At 41.0% G+C, this 21,258-nt stretch overlaps 1 protein-coding gene across 5 annotated transcripts in view; it reads left to right on the top strand.

The window, feature by feature from the left end:
• Positions 1-20,891, top strand: part of ebf1a (EBF transcription factor 1a) — a 311,927-nt gene extending 291,036 nt beyond the window's left edge. For 2 of the 5 annotated variants that reach the window (XM_072439800.1, XM_072439799.1), the window contains 7 exons: positions 6,392-6,480; positions 12,127-12,192; positions 13,712-13,871; positions 15,481-15,660; positions 17,156-17,353; positions 17,635-17,703; positions 19,073-20,891. In XM_072439800.1, the coding sequence (XP_072295901.1) occupies positions 6,392-6,480; positions 12,127-12,192; positions 13,712-13,871; positions 15,481-15,660; positions 17,156-17,353; positions 17,635-17,702 (761 nt within the window). In that variant the 3' untranslated portion in view covers position 17,703; positions 19,073-20,891. Of the gene's footprint in view, positions 1-6,391; positions 6,481-12,126; positions 12,193-13,711; positions 13,872-15,480; positions 15,661-17,046; positions 17,354-17,634; positions 17,704-19,072 lie in introns of those variants that run through there. The other 3 variants (XM_072439801.1, XM_072439803.1, XM_072439802.1) reach the window with 3 other exon arrangements.
• Positions 20,892-21,258: the final 367 nt, after the last annotated feature.

Here is a 21,258-nt window from a genome sequence, read left to right as displayed (position 1 = left end):
CTGAACTCCTGTGTAGACGCAGGCACCTTTGGCACAGTCTCAATGGACGTTCACTTTGCAGTTACTTTGCAGTTTTATACGACAAGATGAAGCGTGATACGGCAAAAAAGTATCATATTGACATCCAGTGTGTTATAAAAAAGGTAGAATTATGTTAGTTGTTTTCCAAAAATATTAGTTATCAAGCAAGTGGGCTTATTGTATCAGTCCAGTTCAAATAGGGAAGGATTTGTGAGGTTTAAACCAAACAAAGGGTGTAATCCAAGGTTGTCAATAATACAATACAATACAATCGTAAGAACTAAAAAAATATAATTGGGAGAATGGTGGCAGCAACGATGAGTAATTTCAGCTCAATCTATGTCAAACAACACGTAAAGTATCTGGCTGTTTATGTGATAATAACATACATTTTTCATTCAGAATGTTTGATTTCATAAAGCTAGACTCATGAACAAAATCTCATAGTGTGACATCCTTAGCACAATGTTTTGAGCCCAGTTTGATTCTGATATCGACTTGATTTGGTCCTATTTTAGAACTGTTTAGCCATGGTCTTGTCCATGTTTACTGTACTTAAGCGTTTAGTCCTAGTTTAGTCCCAATTTTAATATGGTATTTGTGAATGCACCCAAAAAACTAAAAAAGCAGGTTATTTATATATTTAATCCCTAAATCCCAAATCTGAAAATACTTGGACTGAGGTCAAATAGCACTCAACCTCGTTCACAATTACTGAAAAGCTGTGGCAGACCTTCTCCTTCTGGACACTTACTGCAGCTTCCTCCTCGGCTCTATCTCTCCACTCAGTTACCATTCGTGTGCTCTGACCTCTCAATTATCCCTCACCCCCCCATCTCCTGCTCTTAGCACCCCAAATACCCCCTCCATCTCTCCCCCCCCCCCCCCCCCCCCCCCCCCCCCCCCCCCCCCCCGGCCCAGACCGTCGCCCCACCTCCTCGTCCCTCTCCCCCTGCGGTTCTGTGGGTTATTATAGTGAAATATGAAGCGGTGTGGATTCAGGGCTTCATGAAATTTCCATGAGCATTGATCTGATCTGATGTGGGTGATTGCTAGGTGAATCCCTTCAGTCCAGGGCTGTTGCTCATCTATTCATTTATTTATGGCAGTTATGTTTTACTGGCTTTGATTTGCTCTTCTGGAGAGCGACAGCTAAGGATTATAAATATACCTGGATGGGCCAGTGTGCTCTGAATCCGGGAGTGGACTGTATTTCCAATAGGGCAGCACAAGTGTTTGCTAAGTTATAGTTGCAATAATTGAGCGTCCTTCTTTAGTCTATCAAAGGTGGTAGAAGTTCACCAAATCTGAAGTAAAAGTGTGACAACGTAGCATTACCAATTGAAAGTACAGACTTTTTAAAATGAAATGTACAATATATTTTCACTGATTAACTGACATCAGATCTAAATGCTGATGATTTTAATTATTTACAGTGCAGAAATTCCAGTTAGTTCAAATGTTCTAGCCTGACAACTGCATTTGAACTTCACAAAAGCGTATAATTTGTGGTGAAGTAATAGATCAGATCAAATGAAAAACTATTGTGTGGTCAACAATGTCCAGTAAAACCTAAAAATCCATTGTAATAAATAAATAAATAATATAAAATACAGGAGTAAATGTCTGTCAAACAGGCTCTAATATCACTCACATGTGTCTGAGTGGTTTTCATTTGCCAAAACCACCTAGATTTTTTTTATATTTTGTGATATTCTTGTTTATACATTTTTAAAGGGTATATAAGTGGTCAATTAGTACAAATGTGAAATGTGTTTGAATTTGGAACTACGGCTGCTGTCACACCAAATACTTTGTGTGTATAAAATGTGTCCAAATATAAGTCCTTATCGTCATTACAAAATCCATTATTGTCATCACAAATTGGTATTTTAGTCTATTATTATGCAGCCCTAATTGGCAGTACTTCCTTTTCGCGGCAGATTTTATGCAATAATTCTTGTTGTGAAATCTACCATATTGAGAATAGATATAAACCATACAAATTTAATCCCTGAAGAGCCACATCCAGGTAGTTAGCAACGCATACTGTCCCCCACATCCTTCTACCTCAACTTTATGGTCCTTGAAAATGATATCGCTTCCTTCCTCAATTACCAAAATTGTCTCTTTATTTGTTATAAGGGGTATCTGTGCATGTCTTGGGCTTTTGATGCTATTGTTCACTTGAGGCTCATTTGGCGCGTTGTGGAGAACTGATAAAAAATTCATCATAAAAACAAAAGCCTGGGAGAAGGAGAGAAGGATGTTGTCGGAATCCCTTCTCAAACTGCGGGCCTAATCCAGGGCAAATCCTTCTTAAGTCTTTAGCGAGATCAGAGACGAGGGAAGAAATGTCAAATATTTGTCCTCAGAAATAATTCAGACTTTATTTGTTGCATGTGATCGTCGCGTTGTTTATTTTATCAGTAGACCAGCTGGCCCATAATGTGGAGAAATCAAGCCTCTCACTGGCAACTCTAGTGTTCCTCTTAACTGTCATGTTTATTCCTTAATTTGTATGAGTTACAGAAACCAGAGGCAAAGTACATGTTTTTGTAAGAATTTTGGCTGCATTTATTTGACCTTTTGAGTAGAAACACACACAAACACAAACTGAAACGCACTATTACAGTATTTTTTAAGTACATTTCTGTTTGATAATTATGATTTCACCTTTTTTATTTGAGCGCAAACTGGGATCATTCATTGTGAGTTAAAATACTTTCTTTGTTTATTGGACACATGTAACTAGCTTCAGAGCGTTTTTATAGTTGTAATAGTGACAATAAGTACAACTGTATTTTTGTCCAGTATGGCTTATGATATATGTTCGATTATAATTTAAAGCAATGTACTTTTACTTGAGCACAAACTGGATCCGTCCGTTGGGAGATCTGCCCAAACCCGCCATTGTTGCCTTTTGTGTTTATATGTTGCGAGCCGTGGCGCCTTAGTGCCATGGTGGAGTCAGGTCCAGCAGGACAGCTTGTACTCATAGCCTCTGGGGGCCTGTTTTCTGGGGCCGCCTAGTCAGCCTGGCCGCTCAGATGTGAGAGGAGCAGGGCACCAACCCCCGGGACACGTCCAAGCTGTGACCCACAGGGGAAACAGACGGGCGGCACACACACATACGAACAATACTCATGCATAATGGGCCCGATTTGTCCAAATGATTACAATGGAAACAAATGACGAGTTGTACGAGCAAAGTTATGCAGCCCCCCCAAACTTTGCATAGATGGTGTGTCAAGAGACTTAGACCGGAGTGGAAGACTCTGGAAATGTATGTTAGTCCGTTATACATAGGTCAACTAAGCATGGTTCTGTAATTTATCCAGGCATAGCGGACGTGCACACAGAATTAGATTCATCAACACCTTAAGGCTATGTTTCACTTATGGGGATTGACTATAGGTGGACAACATTTACCATGACCTTGTACTGTATATATGGCAGTGCATAACAGACAAGAGTAGATAAAATTAGTACAAAACATGACCCTTATTTCTGTTTATTATTTATACAATTGGGAATTTAACCAAAACTATCAATAAGTAGTATAATAAGTAGTGGTTAAATGGTTTGTATTAGTAATAGTAGCTTCAGTATGAGCAGCGGGACTGAGCAGTGAGTAGTAGTTCTTTTAGTAATGACAGATGTAATAGAAGTAGTATTAAGGCGAGGCACTGAATACCAAAAAAACTTAAATTTAAAGATATCAATTTGTATTACATGTTTTTTATCATGTAAGATTTCCATATAGAAGTAAGGCAATTTATATGTAAAAACTGCCATAATTGCATATATTTGGTACATTTAAATCTGAAAAATGGAAACAGCCAGGTTTAAATGTCTTTATTCATTTAGTTGATATACAGTATTAGTATGTAGTATTCCTGCTCAGTTTTTGTGAGTTAAAACTGGAATAAATCAGGTTTAGAATGAGATATCCACAAATCATTCAGTACGATCAGTCAAAATCTTGTGTCTCTATGTGAGAAAAATGCACTTTGAGGACACAGCCTTTGTAGTTACAACATCTCATGTGAATATATGGATGCAATTTAATTAAACAAAATAATAAAACATCTTTAGATGCAGATTGGACAATTTAGTTGTTTCATACTATTGTCAAATACTATTTCATATTGAATTCAGTATTTCCTGACTTTATTTTGCTTTTACATGGGAAGTTTGGTTGAACAGGACATACAAAAGAGGTGCGGCATGTTGTATACGCAATTTTAGTCCAGTTTGACCTCAAAAAGTACCTACTTCCTAAATGTATGTCCTGACAAGGCAAATAACACTGAGACTTCAAGGAGGAGGAGAAAAGGGACCAGCTTGGAGTACTTTGGGAAAGAATTATATCAAGAGCACTTATCCAACGATCCTCCTGTGAAGTGTTTGTACTACGAGCCTCAGATCTTCATTGTATTTATTCTAATGTTTAAATATTCATGCTAAATCTTCTCATATTCAATTACGGCAGCGCGACCACAGCATGCCGAGAGTGCTTTCTCCTCCTCCTCCTCCTCCTCCTCCCGCTGCATGATCTGACTGTCTGTAGTAGACGGAGTAGGTGTATGCGCGCTGTGTACGTGTGTGTTTTAGCCCTGTTCCCCGGAGCGATCGAGCCTTTGTTATATTGAAACCAGGCTCTGTAATTGCTTATATTAGTCGCTGATCAACACAGGACCACGGGACACACACAGAGACATGCATTCACACAAACACTAAAGCAACTCTTGATTCCTGACAGTCTTTTTATTAAGAGCCAAAGCAGGCGACGGAGAGAGATTCATTACATCACAGGCAAACAAAGACGCGGCGGACTTAATAGAATAGAGGACACCCACCATTTTCAACATGTTTAGCTTAATGTGGAATAATGAGTGGGAAAGATGCATAATTCGGTCATTTCTGCTGTAGAGTGACTTTTCTCATTGAGCTGTTTGCCCCACAACTTTGATTATCTTTCATAATTAAATGGTGTCTGTATTGGTTCTTCCCAAAGATTTAAACCAATTATTTTTAATTGACAGATGTTTATTGGTGCAGTATTAAACATTCAAATGCGGGTAATGAGGTTCAAGCTCAAGTCACTCAATTACACCTTTAGCCAGATGCGATATCCATGGGTTTCAGAATTATTCAAAATTAGACCGTTGGCGTAGCAATTACTAATTTCGGGGGAAAATATCAAATTGTTTGAAGGGTGAAAAGTTCCCAATTTGAGTCAGTGTCAAAACCTGCTTCTGGGCGAGCTCACAAATGTTGTTCTCTTACTACGGCAATATGCAGGTGGACAAAATACATTTAATATGCTATGAATGTCTGTTACCTTTAAACAGGTATATTTTACGTTAAATATGAGCTCAACATTCATGAAAACACAACATTTAACTGCTAATAAATCTAAGCAAACAGATCAATAAGGCGAAGAGATTTTACACGTCTTAAACAATAAATATCATAAAACTGTCTCAAAAGACTGGCTACAACTGACATAATAGTTTCAATAGTGTTTGACCTTTTAAATAATGAAAATAGTAAAGCGACTATCATGACTAAAATTCTGCAAATAACTGAAATTGAGGAATGCCATTTGTCTATAAACTGAAATCCATGAATAAACAATATTAATACAGAAGAAGGGCATCTGGCCTTATTTGTGTGTGAATAACTGCAATATTTGAGGGAAATTGTTTTCTCCACTTACCCTAAGAAGGTCACGGGCTCGATTCCCGATGGGACTTTTGTCTGTGGAGTTTGTTCACGGGTTTCAGGAGACTGGTCCTGGAGCTCGAAAGGTTCCCCCTGTAACATTGAAGGGTGGGTCAAATGTAGATAACAAATTACTGTATGGGATGCTAAATTACTCCCTACCATACAAAAGGGACAAGCTAAAATGATTGAAAAAAAATGTGTTTAATGTTTTTGTTACTTTCCAACAGCTTGGTGGCTTTGGCTTTGATTTGCCCTCTGCAGATTGTGTGTACATGCTGTAAAATTCACAATAAACAAAACCATATCCAACCAATTTGGCCGTTGTAAGAACCTTCAGCATTTATTCAGAGTGTTGATCGAATTTTCATTGCCTCCAGTTTCCTCCCCCCTCATAATAAGTCTATGGAGTCCAAAGCAATGCATTACTAGTTAAATTGATCAATTCAAATTGCCTTTACGGGCAAATACAACGATGAACGGTTGTTTGTCTTTTCTGCTATTAAAAGGTGATTGCCCTGAGTGAACGATACCTTGTGTCCTAAATCAGCTTGAATTGGCGACCCTGAATACTGATCAGCTGTAGCAGTAACACTAATGAATGTCCTCTCCTCTCGCTCTCTCTTGTTTTTGTATGCAGCGCTGAACGAGCCCACCATAGACTATGGCTTCCAGAGGTTACAGAAGGTCATCCCCAGACACCCGGGAGACCAGGAGAGATTACCCAAGGTACTGTGTGCATCTATAACAACTGCTCTTATGTGTTCACTCTTGCGCCGTTTGTCAGGAGCAATTACTTCATTGGATATCATGTCGGCAACACAGGAATGTATCGACAACTTCTAAGGTTTCACTAGTTTATATATGGAGATGCAAGGACAACATGACCTAACGTACAGAGGAGTAATTGTAGAAGAGGCGGCGAATGACACTGCGCCGCTTTCAGCTAAACATTTTATCATATGTTCATGGTCATTTTCCGCCCAAACAAACACTTTATTTGCTCAGCGGAAGGCACAAGCAGCTCTATTCATCCTTCTCGGCGAGCGCGAGGACGTTTGGACTGGCAAAGAGCTGGAGGAAAAGGAGGTTGGAGAGGAGGGAGTGCTGGTGGAGAGGCAGAAGGAGGTTAGGTGATCCATCATAGCTGTCCACTCTTACCTCCTGCTGGGTCAGTGGATCGAAGTCAACCCCGGGTGGACTTTATTACTTCCAGCACGTACACACAGACACACGCGTGCACAGGCGCCAGATACGCACCTACACACAGCCGCGGCAGCCAGGGGGGAAGTCACCACTGTTCATGGCGAGATGAAGAGGCCAGCGAGATGCAAGAGGAAGATAGAGAAATTACTTGTCCTCTTTGGGTGTCATGTCCGCCCCGGGTACAAGACTGTGTCCCGGAGCGCTCTCGTCTTTAGCCTATCAACCCCCTGTTTCTGTTAAACATCTTTGAATCCATCCATCTCTTCTCAGTCTGTCTCCACCCCGCTCTAAAGGAACAGTGCGAGCTAGCAGGTCCGGCTGTTCATTTCGGCTCTATTGATTTGTGCCTTTATTGAGGTAATAACAGTTTGTTGACCACAATTCTCTCAACTGTTGGCCTCAATCATTAGACAGTGCCAGGACTCGGGGCGTGCGATTCCAAATTCTCGCGGTACACAAATGTCCAGTTGCCGCTACCTACGGGGCAGGTTCTTGTTTGGGAGTTCTCTGGTCAATTTTTAATCGAGATCGAATTGATCCAGAGTTTAATGTATTCCAGTTTCTCAGAGCCTTTTTACAAGAGGTTTCCTAATGAACCTATACACTCACGTAACGATCCGCTGTCCAGCTGGTAACCAGAGCTGGTGAGAAAGAGAGAGCTGCACCAATGGAGGTGCAGAATACAGATGTCTCATGATCAAGTCTTTTTACTTTGATACTATATGGCTGGGCAATATCACAAATTATCACAATATTTCATACGGTATTGATTGATCACAGTTTTTTATTCAAATTTGTTGTTGTCCTATTAAAAAAGCCTTCAATATAGATGTTCAGAATATAAACAAGACAGACTTTTAGTATTTGCTATTTACAACTGTCAAATTTCTTCCTCTCTGCTCCAACCATATATTTTTTACTGATTGTCTGTGGACCTCTCAATAAAGAAGACCCAAGCAGATCATTTACAATAGAATAAAAACAAAAAATAAAAAAGGTTACACAACAAGCGCTGCAAACCTGGAATGTATTTGCAATAGGGACATATAGTAGTGGAGTTGTTAGTAGTAACATTTAAATACTCACACATTTATTGAAGTTAACCTGCACGTCATCCTGCCGCTTTAAGAGAGTTGTCACATCAATTGAACCCAACCTTTAGTTCATTCCATAGTGTTTGGACGGCAGGGTGTTCAGGTGAAGCTATGGTGTAACCGGGGTCTGTGCCCGGCTAATGAGTGACCAGGCCTGTGCTCTGGATCAGGTTCCCCTTCCTGTTGACGTCTCCGCGGAGCTGACTTTACGGGAAGAGACCCCGCGCCCAGGAAATGGTCTCCTCTTACAGCAGCAGCGCGAGGCAGGCAGCACGACGCTAACCACATTTATCTGTTTATCAGAACGACTCTGGAGCGCTGCCTAATCGCGTTTAGCCACTGGACAGATCCCTTCGCTAACGAGAGACTGATAGGTACGGACAGAGCGCAGGACCTGGAGAGGAGATTAATGGAGAAAATGAGAAGGATGGAGAGAGAGAGAAGAGATGTGGTCACAGGTGAACTATGGGAGAGGACAAAAAATGTTGTTGAATTGCGACTTAAAGTAAAGTTGCATATTTACAGGTTGTGGATCAATTAAACAACCAATTACTGTTCATAAATAGTATCAAGCATTTCCTACATCCAAACAATTATAATTTACATGAACGTTGTGCTTAAAATAACATAAAGTTAATATAGAACATAATAATTTAGTAAAAGAGGTTATTTTTTCTTGAGTAAATTCCATATTAGATTAGATATTAGATAGAATTCTCCAAAAAGTTACTCTAATTATGTTGTTTTTTGTGTCTACATAATGTTACCCTCTTTCCGCTCTTCAGTGTTTAGACATGATTGGACCCATGTGTTGAGACATAGTTTGCCAAGTTGTAAATATTCTGCATCGTCCGTCTTTGCCAAGGCAGAAGTTGGTGAGTCTTTAGCTAATCTCATTTGATTAACAACGATCAACAACAAGCATTCCTCTACACCAAATCTCCTCAGATCCCTCCAAATCTGAAATTACATCCACGTTATTGTCAAACAGAAAATAAGTAAGACTTATGTACAGCTGGCACAGTAGGATTACTACAAGTGATACTTTTGAAAAACATTGTTGGAAAAGTCTGCATTTATGTTGTGGCGTCATATGAGCAAGACATAACTCTGAAATTACAATAAAGGAGAACTATGTCACTTTTCTGGTGGAAGGTCTGTCTCCATGGAGATGTTACTTTGTCTGGAATGTTCCACAAACAAATCAATCTCCTCGGAGACTGGTCACGCTTTTGGAGATGAGAGTCATGCTTTTCTTTTACTCTTTTCAATAAAAGTGATAGATAGATGCTTGAAGGATACGTTTAATGCTGTACTGTGGAACATTCTAGCGTAGCCAGGGAGTCAGACCCCCCACCAGAATATTTGCATAGTTTGTGGGAGTGGTTTTGAAACTCAATATCAGAAATGAAAAACTGAACAAAAAAGAAAAAAACAAAAATTAATTCAGACTCTTGATTTATAGTATTTTTTTTGTCAATTTCACATGGATTTTTTTTCTTCTTCTCTTTGGCTGCTTGGTTTCATTAGACAGTGTAGCGCAAAATGAGGGTAAGAGAAGGGAGGACATTCAGCAAATTGCGGACGCCAGAAACCGCTCTCAAAACGCTGAGCCCGGGCGAGTTTATGCTGCTGCTTCAACTACTCAAACTGTCAGGACGCCTCCACTTTCAATGTGAATGTTATCCACCTTAAATGTATAGACATACTGTACCAGAGAAAGTGTTTCATGTGTCGTCCTGTACCAGATGGGGTCCGTTTAAGCCCTAACTACTCACCCGTCACCCCTCCCTCATCCACCCTTCCCATCTATCTATCTCGCAATCCCTGGGAGGCATGGGGCGTCGAGGTACAGCAGTGAGGGAAGGAAACGAGGAGCGGCGCATACATACTAAAGAAGCAGTTACCATCCTTGGGCCTGTATGTCTCTCAATCACCCGCGCCGGGCCCACACTCTCTCTCTCCTACCCCTTTCCCTTCCACCTGCCTCCCCCCCACCAGATAGTGCTGGTAATGGGAGGTTAACACAGAGGCAGCGCTCCCATTATTGAGTGAATTTAGCACCTTGGACAGCGCTCTACAATCTTTATTGCTTTGCTGACCCTCTCGTCATGTCCTGGTCGGCCATCTTTGAGTGTGTGTACGTTCGCCGGTGTGTGTGTATGCCATATGAGGTCTGATTGAAAGGCGGCGTGTCACCGAACAGAGCGCACACATGCTCCGGGGCTTGTTCACAGCGAGGGAGACACACGGGAGGGTATAGCCGCGCAGCGTGAGAGTGCAAGGAGGGGAAGGGGGTGTGGGGGGAACGGCAATTTTCTGGTTGTCGCGCCTCCAGCATTATATCCTGGCCCCGGCACATTAACTTTTAAAAAGGGTTTGGTAGGGCTGTAGGTGTCTACATCATCACAACCGTATAAGAGCGCCCGCAGTCACAGTCATCCACGGCAGCGAGAGAGAAGAATAGAGAGGAGATACAAGCAGAGGAATAGAAGGGAATGAAGCGGGGAAACCAAACGGATAAATGTTTGATCTGGGAAACCCCGCTCTGAGCTGCTCACCTCAGCACTATGTTCTACATTTGTAACACCAGGCAGAGACAAGGCACTTCACTCGGATCATTAGCAGGGGATGGGAACACAAAAGGTGCACTAGGCCAGTCTAAAGTATTGTAACAGCGTTCGTTTGGTTTCTCAAATAGTAAGTATTATGTAATCGCATACTGCTGGGGAAACATGTCAGGAGCAGTGGGCAATCACAGAGCACAGATACTCTCCCCCACATCTTGTACTTGACTTAGGGGAGTGTTTCTCAAACTGTGGTGCACACTGGTGGTATGTGGTCTACCACTCATATGCATTTTAAGTATTTGTTTTATTTAGAGACAAAATTGTTAAGATTTTTGAGGTGAACAATACTTTGAAAGAGGTTTCAGCTCATTTGAGATCGGATTAGCCCTAGTTTAGACCTTATTTAGTCCAGTATTGGATCTGGTCAGAAACCCAAATATTAACTTTTTAGGGTCAGTTGTAGTACACGCTCATTGGGAATTTTTAAGTTGGATTTCTGAAAAATAGCATAATCAATATATAGTGTCCAGATACATGTATGTGTTAGGTAAATATTAGGTCACTTTAAATTGGGTTTAATTGATACATTTGAGTCTAAAGTCTCTGTGTGGATTCTGCGGCAAACTAAACTACCACACTAACCACTTTGAGGAAATTGAATGATCATATTCATCATTATTATTTTAAATACTCATAGTACAGATCTTTACACTGGGCTCACGCCATACACTCTGGCCTCCTCTCCACATGTATACACTGACTTTTTTTTTAGATTACAGCGACTTAGAACTAAGAACCAATGTATCCTGGAAACAATGACCTGCCCGCAACTCGCAGCAACAATCAAAAGCTCATGAAATCAGATTTGTTGACATAATTATGGAGTCCACAAAAGACCCACTAGATTTACCATTGCTGTCGCAGCTCACCCACATCCCCTTTGTCTGTAGATTGTTTGATCATGCCTATGAATTTCCACGTGTCAATTTTCATCCATAAATGACCACAGTGAGTGACATCCAAGCTCCAAACAGCTTTGCAAAAATTCCTGTACTTCAAGCCTGGACCAATTGAGCGGTCTATTTTTGTCAAATGAGCCTCGGGGCTTTCGTGGCGAGACGCAGACATCCCAGTTGACGAGGGCAGTTGTGCAGCCGATGATATGTTTGTGTTAAATGAGATTGATGGCTGATCATGGCGTGGAGATTCACAATGCGGCCGTGACAGTGGAGGGAGGAGAAGACGTAGAAGTTGCTTGACTGATAGAGCGATATGGGCTCATGTTTTATTCACTGATAACACTATCTCGCCCCTCGAACTGCCCCGGCTGCTAACACACAGTCGGGACAGGCTCCATTTCTCTTGCTCCGTCTTCCTCCTTCTTCTCCTCTCCCTCTTTTGCATTCACAGCACAACGCCACAAGTGCAATGCAATAAAAGTGACTGAACTCTTTGCATTGCCACCTTCCTGATCAATCCTCTGCTCTTTTTGCGCTTGATTGTAGGAGGTGATTTTGAAGCGAGCGGCCGACCTGGTGGAAGCCTTGTACGGGATGCCTCACAACAACCAGGTAAGCCCACACACACAGTATAGGTATAAGCCAGTATAAATGTTGACTGAAACATCGATATCGCTCTAAAAAAATATGTTTGCTGGTCGGAGTGCTGCAGCTGGCATCAAAGACAGTGCCTCCACCCGTCCTGTTGCGCCCCACTGTGCAGCGGCAACGCCAGGACCCACCGAACAAGCACAAACATGTTGGAGCTTGTTATTCAATAAGTACAATGGGAGGAGATGTGATAAATACAAAACGAGCAGGAGGGGGAATTGCACTGGAAGTAGAGTCTCTGGGGAGCCAAGTCCTCAGTGACCATTCTGCAGTTTGAACTTTTTAAACTTGCTGCAATCTTGTAGTAATAAACATAATTTGGTATTATGTAATGCATGTTAAAGGCTTTTCTAGTGTCTAGTGTAATTTGTAGTATTAGCGCAACTGTCTTGCCAGTGCTATATTTGGAAAGCCTTGCTTGCACAGCCATTTTTGTACTGAACTCTATACTTTGTTGTATTATAGAGTTTTGTAAAATACAGAATAATAATTGCTAATGTATATATTGAATCCCCAAGGTTTTTACACCTTCACATCTGATAGTTGATACTGTATACCTCTGCTTATTGCATACTAGAAATCACTGCACTGCATACAACACTTCCAGAAGTTCCAAAAAATATGTTAACAATAATAATGCTTTAGTCTTCCTGTAAATAACTATTTTTTTTAAGATTAACATTTTTTCATTCACTCCACACTGGTGATGATTAGCTACTGTAGCCCTATTGTAAAGAGATAAATAAAGTCATCTGCTCCTTTTGAAATCTCACAATTCACTGTGATTGGTTAAATCCTGCTGTCACTCAGAACTTGACAGAGGCCGACCAATAGGATAAGTGTGTGGAGAAAAGTGCTGCATTAAATAAAGAAATGGTGAATCACAACGTGACAATTTCATTAAAAATAGCCGATCGTCACAAGGATGACATCAAGATTTGATTTTTATCACCGTTTCACCCAGCCATACCCACGACCACCACTTACCACTCACTCACTCACCACATTCAAACCAGGCAAAGTGGCACCTAGCATTCTCTGCGATCTCCCATCCAAGTGCTAACCCGGCCCAACCCTGCTTAGCATCGGTTGTATAGTCCAACACTTGATTAGAATCTAAACAACTACAAAATATATAAAATATTCTAAACCAACACCTCGCTCTGATGCCAAATCTGTATTAAAACTGTTTTCTGACTGAGGATGGAAACTGGATAGGCAGCATCAAGCTAAACAATTGATGAGGCTGTTAATGAGCCCTGCCTCCATTTACTGGAAGCAATCCCAGCTCTCCCAGTGACCACTGATAAAAACCACTCAGCCTGCTAGGTTTACAGTATCACTAGTAGACATCTTACATACTCGTGAGGCCATAAAGGCTGGCTACATCATATTTTCTCTGTCCTCTGCTCGTCTCTACCCTGCAGTGCTGACCAAAGCTGTTTTTTTCCCCCTTCTTCTTCCTTTTTGCCATTGTCAGGAGATGATTTTGAAACGAGCTGCAGACATCGCGGAGGCACTGTACACAACGGTCCCGCGGGGGCACAACCAGCTCTCAGGTCTGGGCAGTGGATCAGTGCATGCGGGCATGATGGTCAACTCCTTCACCGGGTCAGAGGTGGCACAAACGGCCAACCAAGGTGAGAGACGGGGAGATAAGTTTACAACATGCACAAAACTGTATTCTCTAATGGAAATGTTTAAGATACTTTTTATGGTACAATGTAATACATTTATTTCTATTCTACTATGGTTCAGTCATTCATTTCAATAAAATTATAAGAAAAGTCTGTAAAGTAAAGGCAAAACTCCCAAATTTAAAAACTGGTTGTTTGTCAAGCTTTTAGTATACCTTTGTTTTCACATTAAAGGTGATAATGCTTTAAAGTAAGGTTCTTTGGTAAACTATTTATATGGCGTTAATAAACAAAAGTATATTAATGCATTATAAACAATTTACTGAGGAACCTTATTTTTAAGCGTTACCAAAAATGTTGACAACATAAATGTACATAATTTAGATATCAATTCAAACAGTTAAATTATAAAAGTTTTAATAAAATATATCCAAAAAGAATAAAACTAGAAACATGGACTTGTAAGTTGGAACACAAATCTAGCTAAGAAGATGCATATTCAATACTCTGTCCAAAGGTTGATGAAGTCGTGCCCCAAAGAGTCATGGGTCAGATCAGGTCCAATGAGGTTACGAGGGAAGGGCATCTGGCGTTATGGTGTAGCTGCATTTAGATGGAAGATTTTAGGTGTGAAGAGAAGCGAAATAGTCAATACAAATGTAATACAGAGTACCGTAGTGAAACTGAGGTTGTACTTGTGACAAATTTGGCAAAAGAAATAAACAGAGAAGGAGGTAAAAGACGCCCCTAACGAGAGGACACTTGAATTGTGTAGAAGAAGAAAAGGAGGAGGAATTGGGGAATACTGGGAGCGTGTGCAAGGTGAGAGAGTGACGGATGGAGCAGAGGAGAGTGGTGGATATGGAGTGGGATGAGTGGGTCCTAGGGGTGTGTATATTAGACTGAGGTCGGCCCCCGCCTGACAGAGAGGGATGTGGGTGCAGTCAGCGCTCATTCATCACTCCTATCAGGGGAACAGCGTCTCAATACATCCAATACACTTCATGTGGAAATATGTATCATCTTCGCGAGTGATAATATACTCCACATACATTGTACCGGCTGCTTGGCTGTTCCTTACTATTATTAGAGTCCTCAGGTGTAGCCCTTTGTTAGCCCGAAGCAGGTAAAAGAAAATCCCACTGTCAGCGATTATTTATAGTTCATTCATTTTATCTTTATTATTTCAGAGTGGTAAATTAAAATGAGGTCTTGTCAGAAATATCACTTCACTTCTTTATAAATTAGAGTTCGACAGCGCAGGCCTGTTACAGTTAATTGCCTTATCAATACATCTAATTCTGAACAGGAGCCATGAGGTTAATGACTTGGTGTTTGAGTAGTCAGATTGCACAACATAGTTCCTGCTCGTATCTTCCTCCTCTGCTCTGTCCAAAGCGCTCCCGCTCTCCCTCGCCATATGCCGTCTAAGATTTCTACTTTGGGCTTACATTGGTGCAGCCATTAACCGTGTAAGGAAAAGGGTAATTGGCACCAGTGCATGTAGTGCTTTCTGAGTTTGTTTTGTCTGCCATCTGCTAAACTCTAACCCCAGTTCTTCTCTCTGTCTCTCTCTCTTTCTCTTTCTCTTTCCTCTCATCTTGCTCCATAGGTTTCAGTAGGAGTACAAGCAGCGTGTCCCCCCACGGTTATGTCCCCAGCACCACTCCTCAGCAGAATAGCTACAGCTCTGTCTCCACTAGCATGAATGGCTATGGTAACTCTGGCATGGCAGCCCTGGGCACCTCGCCCAACTTCCTCAATGGATCAGCAGGCAACTCGCCCTATGCTAGTGAGTAAACACAACACTAACAACATACCTATTACGCATGGTCTGTGGTGTATTACGGGTCGCAAATATGTTTTGTATTCTTGCATTGGAAGTGCTTTGTTGTTATACGGTCAGATATCGGTCAATTTCACATTTTCCAACTTTGAACAAGGTTGAATGGAAAAACTGTACGACAAATTGTATGCCTGTAATGCTTTTTGTTAAAACAATGCTCTTACAATAGTGCATTCCCATCCCCGTTTGCAGCTGTGCACAGGGGCTAAACTCTGAAACAAGGAGCTGAGTTAATGGCTGTGAGAACATAAAGATTTTGTCAGTAAACACAAGTTGAAGTGTGGTGAAAGTGAAGCATCAGGGGAAGTTCAGCTGGCTCATCTGTTTCTCTAAGAACAGTCAAATACAAATCCCCCTTTATTGGCCAAGGGAACATATCACCTAGTGCCCCCCTTGCGCACAGCACACACTCACCCTCTACATTAAAGACCCTTGATTAAATCAATAAACTAATTGCTAGAGAAGCAATTCCATTTCAGCTCTTTGATTCCTGGGTGTTAACAAGTATTTTAACAGGCTCATCGGCCCCACACAGACACTTTCAATCAATGCCCCCTCGGCCTGCCTTTGTAGGTCCAATTTTCATTAATTGATTAGTTAGGCTCCTTCATAAATGGATTATGACTTTATTGCGAGGATTTGTCAGGAAGAGCCATAAAGGCTAAGTGTTGGATAATAACAACAATAAAGGCAGGCGCAGATATCGGGGCAGGTGAAATACGACTTGGCTGATTGTAAAATCACTGAGGGGGAAAATGCTCTTAGACTATCAGCAGACAAAGACAAACCGAGACGAGAGGGATGATGTCAGAGGACGATTTGAGACGTGAGGATTATCTACAACAGTCAAGACCAAAAACAAAAATATTTTTGTATGATTTTAGGTTTGTATCCCATCTGGAACATTTTAATCCTAGAACATAGATTTAAACTGAGCAACAGCTGTTTCCAGGCTGTCTATTTAATTTATTACAATAACTCTATGTTTTATTTCATCTGTGATCTGCTAAAGCTGTATTAGCAAAATTCCCAAAAAACAAATTACAGTTTCATAAAGCTGCCAGAGAGGTGTTTGTGAACCTACAGTAACGCGCACCCTTAAGCCCAGATGAGTCATCAAAACAGGCCCATTTGACGGGATGCCCAGGGAAAAAAATGCTTTGGGCTGTTTTTGGAGTTTTCTGTTTTCAAACTTGTTTTTTTTTTTATATCTGAGCTAGAGTTATCTCTGAGCTAAGTGATTTTCACAAAAGAAAAAGGTTGCAAAAAAAAGTATAAGCAAGATGATTTCAGTTCAAAATGTTATCCCTCCTACCATTGTCCATTGACCAGTCCCTTTCTGTTCGTCCCGTCTCCCTGTCCTGTGCCCTCGCCCCTCTCTCTAACCCCACCCTCTCACCCTCCTCTCACCTCCCCTTGCTCTGCCCCGCTGCCCCTTCAGTCGTCCCGTCTAGTCCCACCATGGCGTCGTCGACCAGCCTGCCTTCAAACTGCAGCAGCTCCTCCGGGATCTTCTCCTTCTCCCCGGCAAACATGGTGTCAGCCGCGGTCAAGCAGAAGAGCGCGTTCGCCCCTGTCGTCAGACCCCAAAACTCCCCTCCGCCCACGTGCACCAGCGCCAATGGCAACGGCCTGCAAGGTATAAACAGAAAAAGTCACCTATTACTGAGTATGATGGAAAAATAGTGTAAATCCCTGAAATATTATTTACAAGCTTGCCAATTTATTATTAACTGATTAAAATGAGTGTCATATTTAGCCATATATTGATGAAATTTTATCATTTGAAGGGCAATTTCTTATAAGTAGCTTTCCCTTCTTTAAATATTAATTCTCTCCTCCCCTTTCCTCCTCTCTGCCCTTCCTCCTTCCTTCCTCGTCACTTCCTGTTTGGTCTCTTCTTTTCCTGCCTCACTTTAGATCAGTCTTTTGTGGACTCTAACAAGTACTCCTCAGCCAGCGCTCTGCAGGGCATGGCCTTCTCCTGAAGTATGTTTACTCTTTTCTGTCCCTTTCATTTTAATTCCCTTCTACCAAAAAAAAGGAGACATTATACAAAAACAACATATTAAACATGTTATAATGGTTCTCTATAGGGCATACTTGAAGCTGTATTTGGAGTTCTTCAAGCATGTTTAAGTACTTCTTCACTGTCCAGGAATTGGGTCACAAACTTCAATAACCATTTAAAAAAAAAAAATCATCATCATTATTAAAATCTGCTGCTTGCCACAATGAAAATGACAATGAAGAGGCGGATAATCAGTTATGCAAGGACCTGTTTCTCATAAAATTGGGATTTAGATACATTTTGCAATAAAGAATACGTAAAATACTGATCCAATAATTTGACACTAGCACTAAATAACACCGGAAAAAGTATCAAATGTCTTCTTTAAACTCAATTCACTCATCCTGCCCAACCCATCCTTCTCTACCTCGAATTCCCTTATTTTTATCCGACACTCCTCCAAGCGTGTTCCCCACCACATGGCTCCTATTTCCTGTTTTTACTTCCCGCTTCCTGTCCGTGCAAGAGCATCGGATAATATAGGGAAAGGGGGGGTCGGATTCTCCATCAGGATGTTGTATGGCGATGAGAAAGGGGTGAAAAAAAGAGATGGATGGGAATCTTTATCACGAGCAGAAGCGAAGCACTTCCTCACTTCCTCTGTCCGCGTTGATGATCACTGACCACGCGACCCAGGGGCCATCGGACACTGCACGCCGCTCCCATCCACGTACACACACGCGCGCGCTGCTCAGTTAATCCCAACACGCCGGAGACACTTAGGAAATAACCAGGGAATTAGTGGATTGAAGAGGTAGAAGGATCAATAGGCAGCCAATATGTTATATGAAAAATTCCTTCTGGTGATGGCTCATGTGAGGGAGACGAAGGAGGTGCAGATATATACCAGATATCAAAGTGTAGGAGGGGGAAAAAAAGAAAACTGGGAATGCAGCACCCTGTGAAACTCTCAAATCTTCCATCTCTTTTTTTTCTTCAAGTGTGAGCCTATAACTTCATCATGTCTGTCATTCCCACATCAATGCATTTCCTCGCTCAACAGGCCGCGTAACTGCTAACAATTAACAGTGTTGAAACTATTCAGACAGCGTGCAAAAAAAAAAGGAAAACATCTGAAATGTTTTGATTCTGAGGGCTTGGTACGGTGAGATAATGAGTGCGTCGTCTTTGTTCAGCAGATGCCCGAGTACATTTGTTATGAGACTGTTGTGATGACAGATATAACGCAGCGATCATGTGACTGACCACTCTCTCTCTCTCTCTCCCTCTCTCAATCTCTCCTTCCCCCCCCATCTCTTCCTCCTCCCCCTCTTTTCCCACAAACAGTGATTCCGGGGATGATCGTCCCGCCCATGTAGAGGATCTGGGATAGGATTTGGGAATGCCGAAAGGAAAAACTGACATGGTGACAGAGCTTGGCCAGTTAATGTTCGCACCCGGAGAAGAAAGCGTTAAAAAAAAAAAAACTCCTCAAACTCAGGCCTTTCCATTTGGGATTTTGCGGAATGGGAAGGAGACGCCGCGGGACAATAGCAACTTTGTGATCTTATTTTTATTTAGTGTAGCTTGTCCGACACCGTGTGATGGGATGTGTGTAGAGAGATAGTTTGCCCACAGAGTGACACTGACCTCATGAAAAGAGCATTTATTTATCCGTTATTGTTTATGTAAGCTTTGGGTTTGATTACCGGGGGGCCCCACGCTGTCTCGCGATCCATAACTCACACAAACAACAGAGGAGTTTGTAAAATGAAGTTTACGTAACATCTCACAATAGAAGTCTGAGCTGAAACCACAGAACAACACACGGGCCAAGTGGAATCAAGGTCAAAAAAAAAAAAAAAAAAAAAGGATCAAATCAACGTTCAACTCTGCTGCTATTTCTCCTCCAAATCGAACCCATGATTTTGACATCAGGCCTTTGTTACGTTCGGGTGGTGGTGGTTTGGCTTTGTTTGTGTGTTTGTTTGTTTGTTTGTTTGTTTGTTTGTTTGTTTGACTTTTAATAAAAAAACTGTGAGGATTGAGCTGTTTGCAATATGCTTTTCTGCTTGTCATTTCAAATTACTAGCCAAATTTGCCATTTTTGTTTTTTAAGATATTTTAGAAAAAAGACTTGAAAAGCCCAAAGGATGTGCGCGTCCAGCCAGCACTGTACTGAAAGCAGTCTAGCGAATATCAAATTAGAATAAAAGTGTGATATATGTGATATATTTTTGTATATACAAATCTTTGGGTTTTCTTTCTTTTTTGCAATAGCTCTAGTTTGAAATGTAATATGTCTTAAGGCAGCTTCTCAATACAGACGATAGAGTTACTGCGTGTTGTCAAATCTCATATCTGCGGAACATGAGAAACATTTGGATACAAAAGGGTTTTTCTGTAAAATATCCTATAAATACTGTATTTATCCTTGTATTTGTAAATTGCCTCTCACTCCTGTTTTGTGTCGTGTGAAGTGGACACATGTCGTCGTGTTTTTGCATTTCATTACTGTCTATTTAAATGTGACTTTTTTACCATTTTGTTATTTTGTATGTACCACGCTTCCATTTTGTTGAGTCAAAAATCCATTGTCTATTTTTGTATGATTTGTAAGTTAATAAACCCTTTCAGTTTTATGTTCTTTTACCAAATGTTTATTGTATGGCAAAAAGTAGCATCTTATTCAGAGTATTTGGTTGAAGTAGTTTTTTTAATGAATATATACACACATTAATATATATTGTAAATGTATATCTTTTGGTTTGAGGCTTTGATAATGATAATATGCATGGGTTCTTCTCCTGAGTGACACGTTTGATTTTGCGTGCAAACCAAGAGGACTTACGAATTTGCAATGTTACTTTTTTCGTCATTTTTCGTTGCTTCCCATCCATCTTGTACTTTCTTTTTCCTGTTACTTATGCCTGCTAACATGCTGTATCTATAAATTTCTTTTTTTTTTCTGTCACTGTAATCTGTACCAGCAGTCTAGATGCCTTAACAATGCAAAACCCATTCTTTTATTCAATCATGTGTACAGTTTTTTCTACCCGTCGCCACAATTGTCTATTGCCACAAAAGGAATTCATGGGAAACTTTGAGGGGGGACAGACAAGCACAAAAACGCACTCTCAACTCTTTTTGGTGGTTTCGAAAAAGCCAGACTAAGAATACAAAGAGCCATAATTCAACAATCACAACCCTTGTCGAGACACAGCAATGACTTTGAAGGACAGTCTACGCAGTGTCTTGCTCTTTTGTAGCCGTTATGTAGCTTTTTTTCCCCCAGTTCTGTTCTTCACAATCAACATAACATCAGGTATAAAAGGCAGCACAACTCAACAAAGCTAACGCAAAAGTCACCAAAACTATTTAGCAGAAGTGAGTAGTTAAAAGCGTGTTTGAGTATTGTTACTCGAGTAGAAAAGCATAAATATTTGATAAATATTTTTTGCTCCAGATTTGTTTTTATAGATAAGAATACAAAAGATAATCACATACTTTTGTTTTTTTGCCCCAAACACTGA

The sequence above is a fragment of the Eucyclogobius newberryi genome, unplaced genomic scaffold, assembly GCF_026437365.1.
Source record: "Eucyclogobius newberryi isolate DKJ021-1_F unplaced genomic scaffold, fEucNew1.0.hap1 SCAF_11, whole genome shotgun sequence".
Taxonomy (NCBI): Eukaryota; Metazoa; Chordata; class Actinopteri; order Gobiiformes; family Gobiidae; genus Eucyclogobius; species Eucyclogobius newberryi.
Note: the sequence above shows the minus strand (reverse complement) of the source record. Positions and strands in the feature narration are given on the sequence as shown.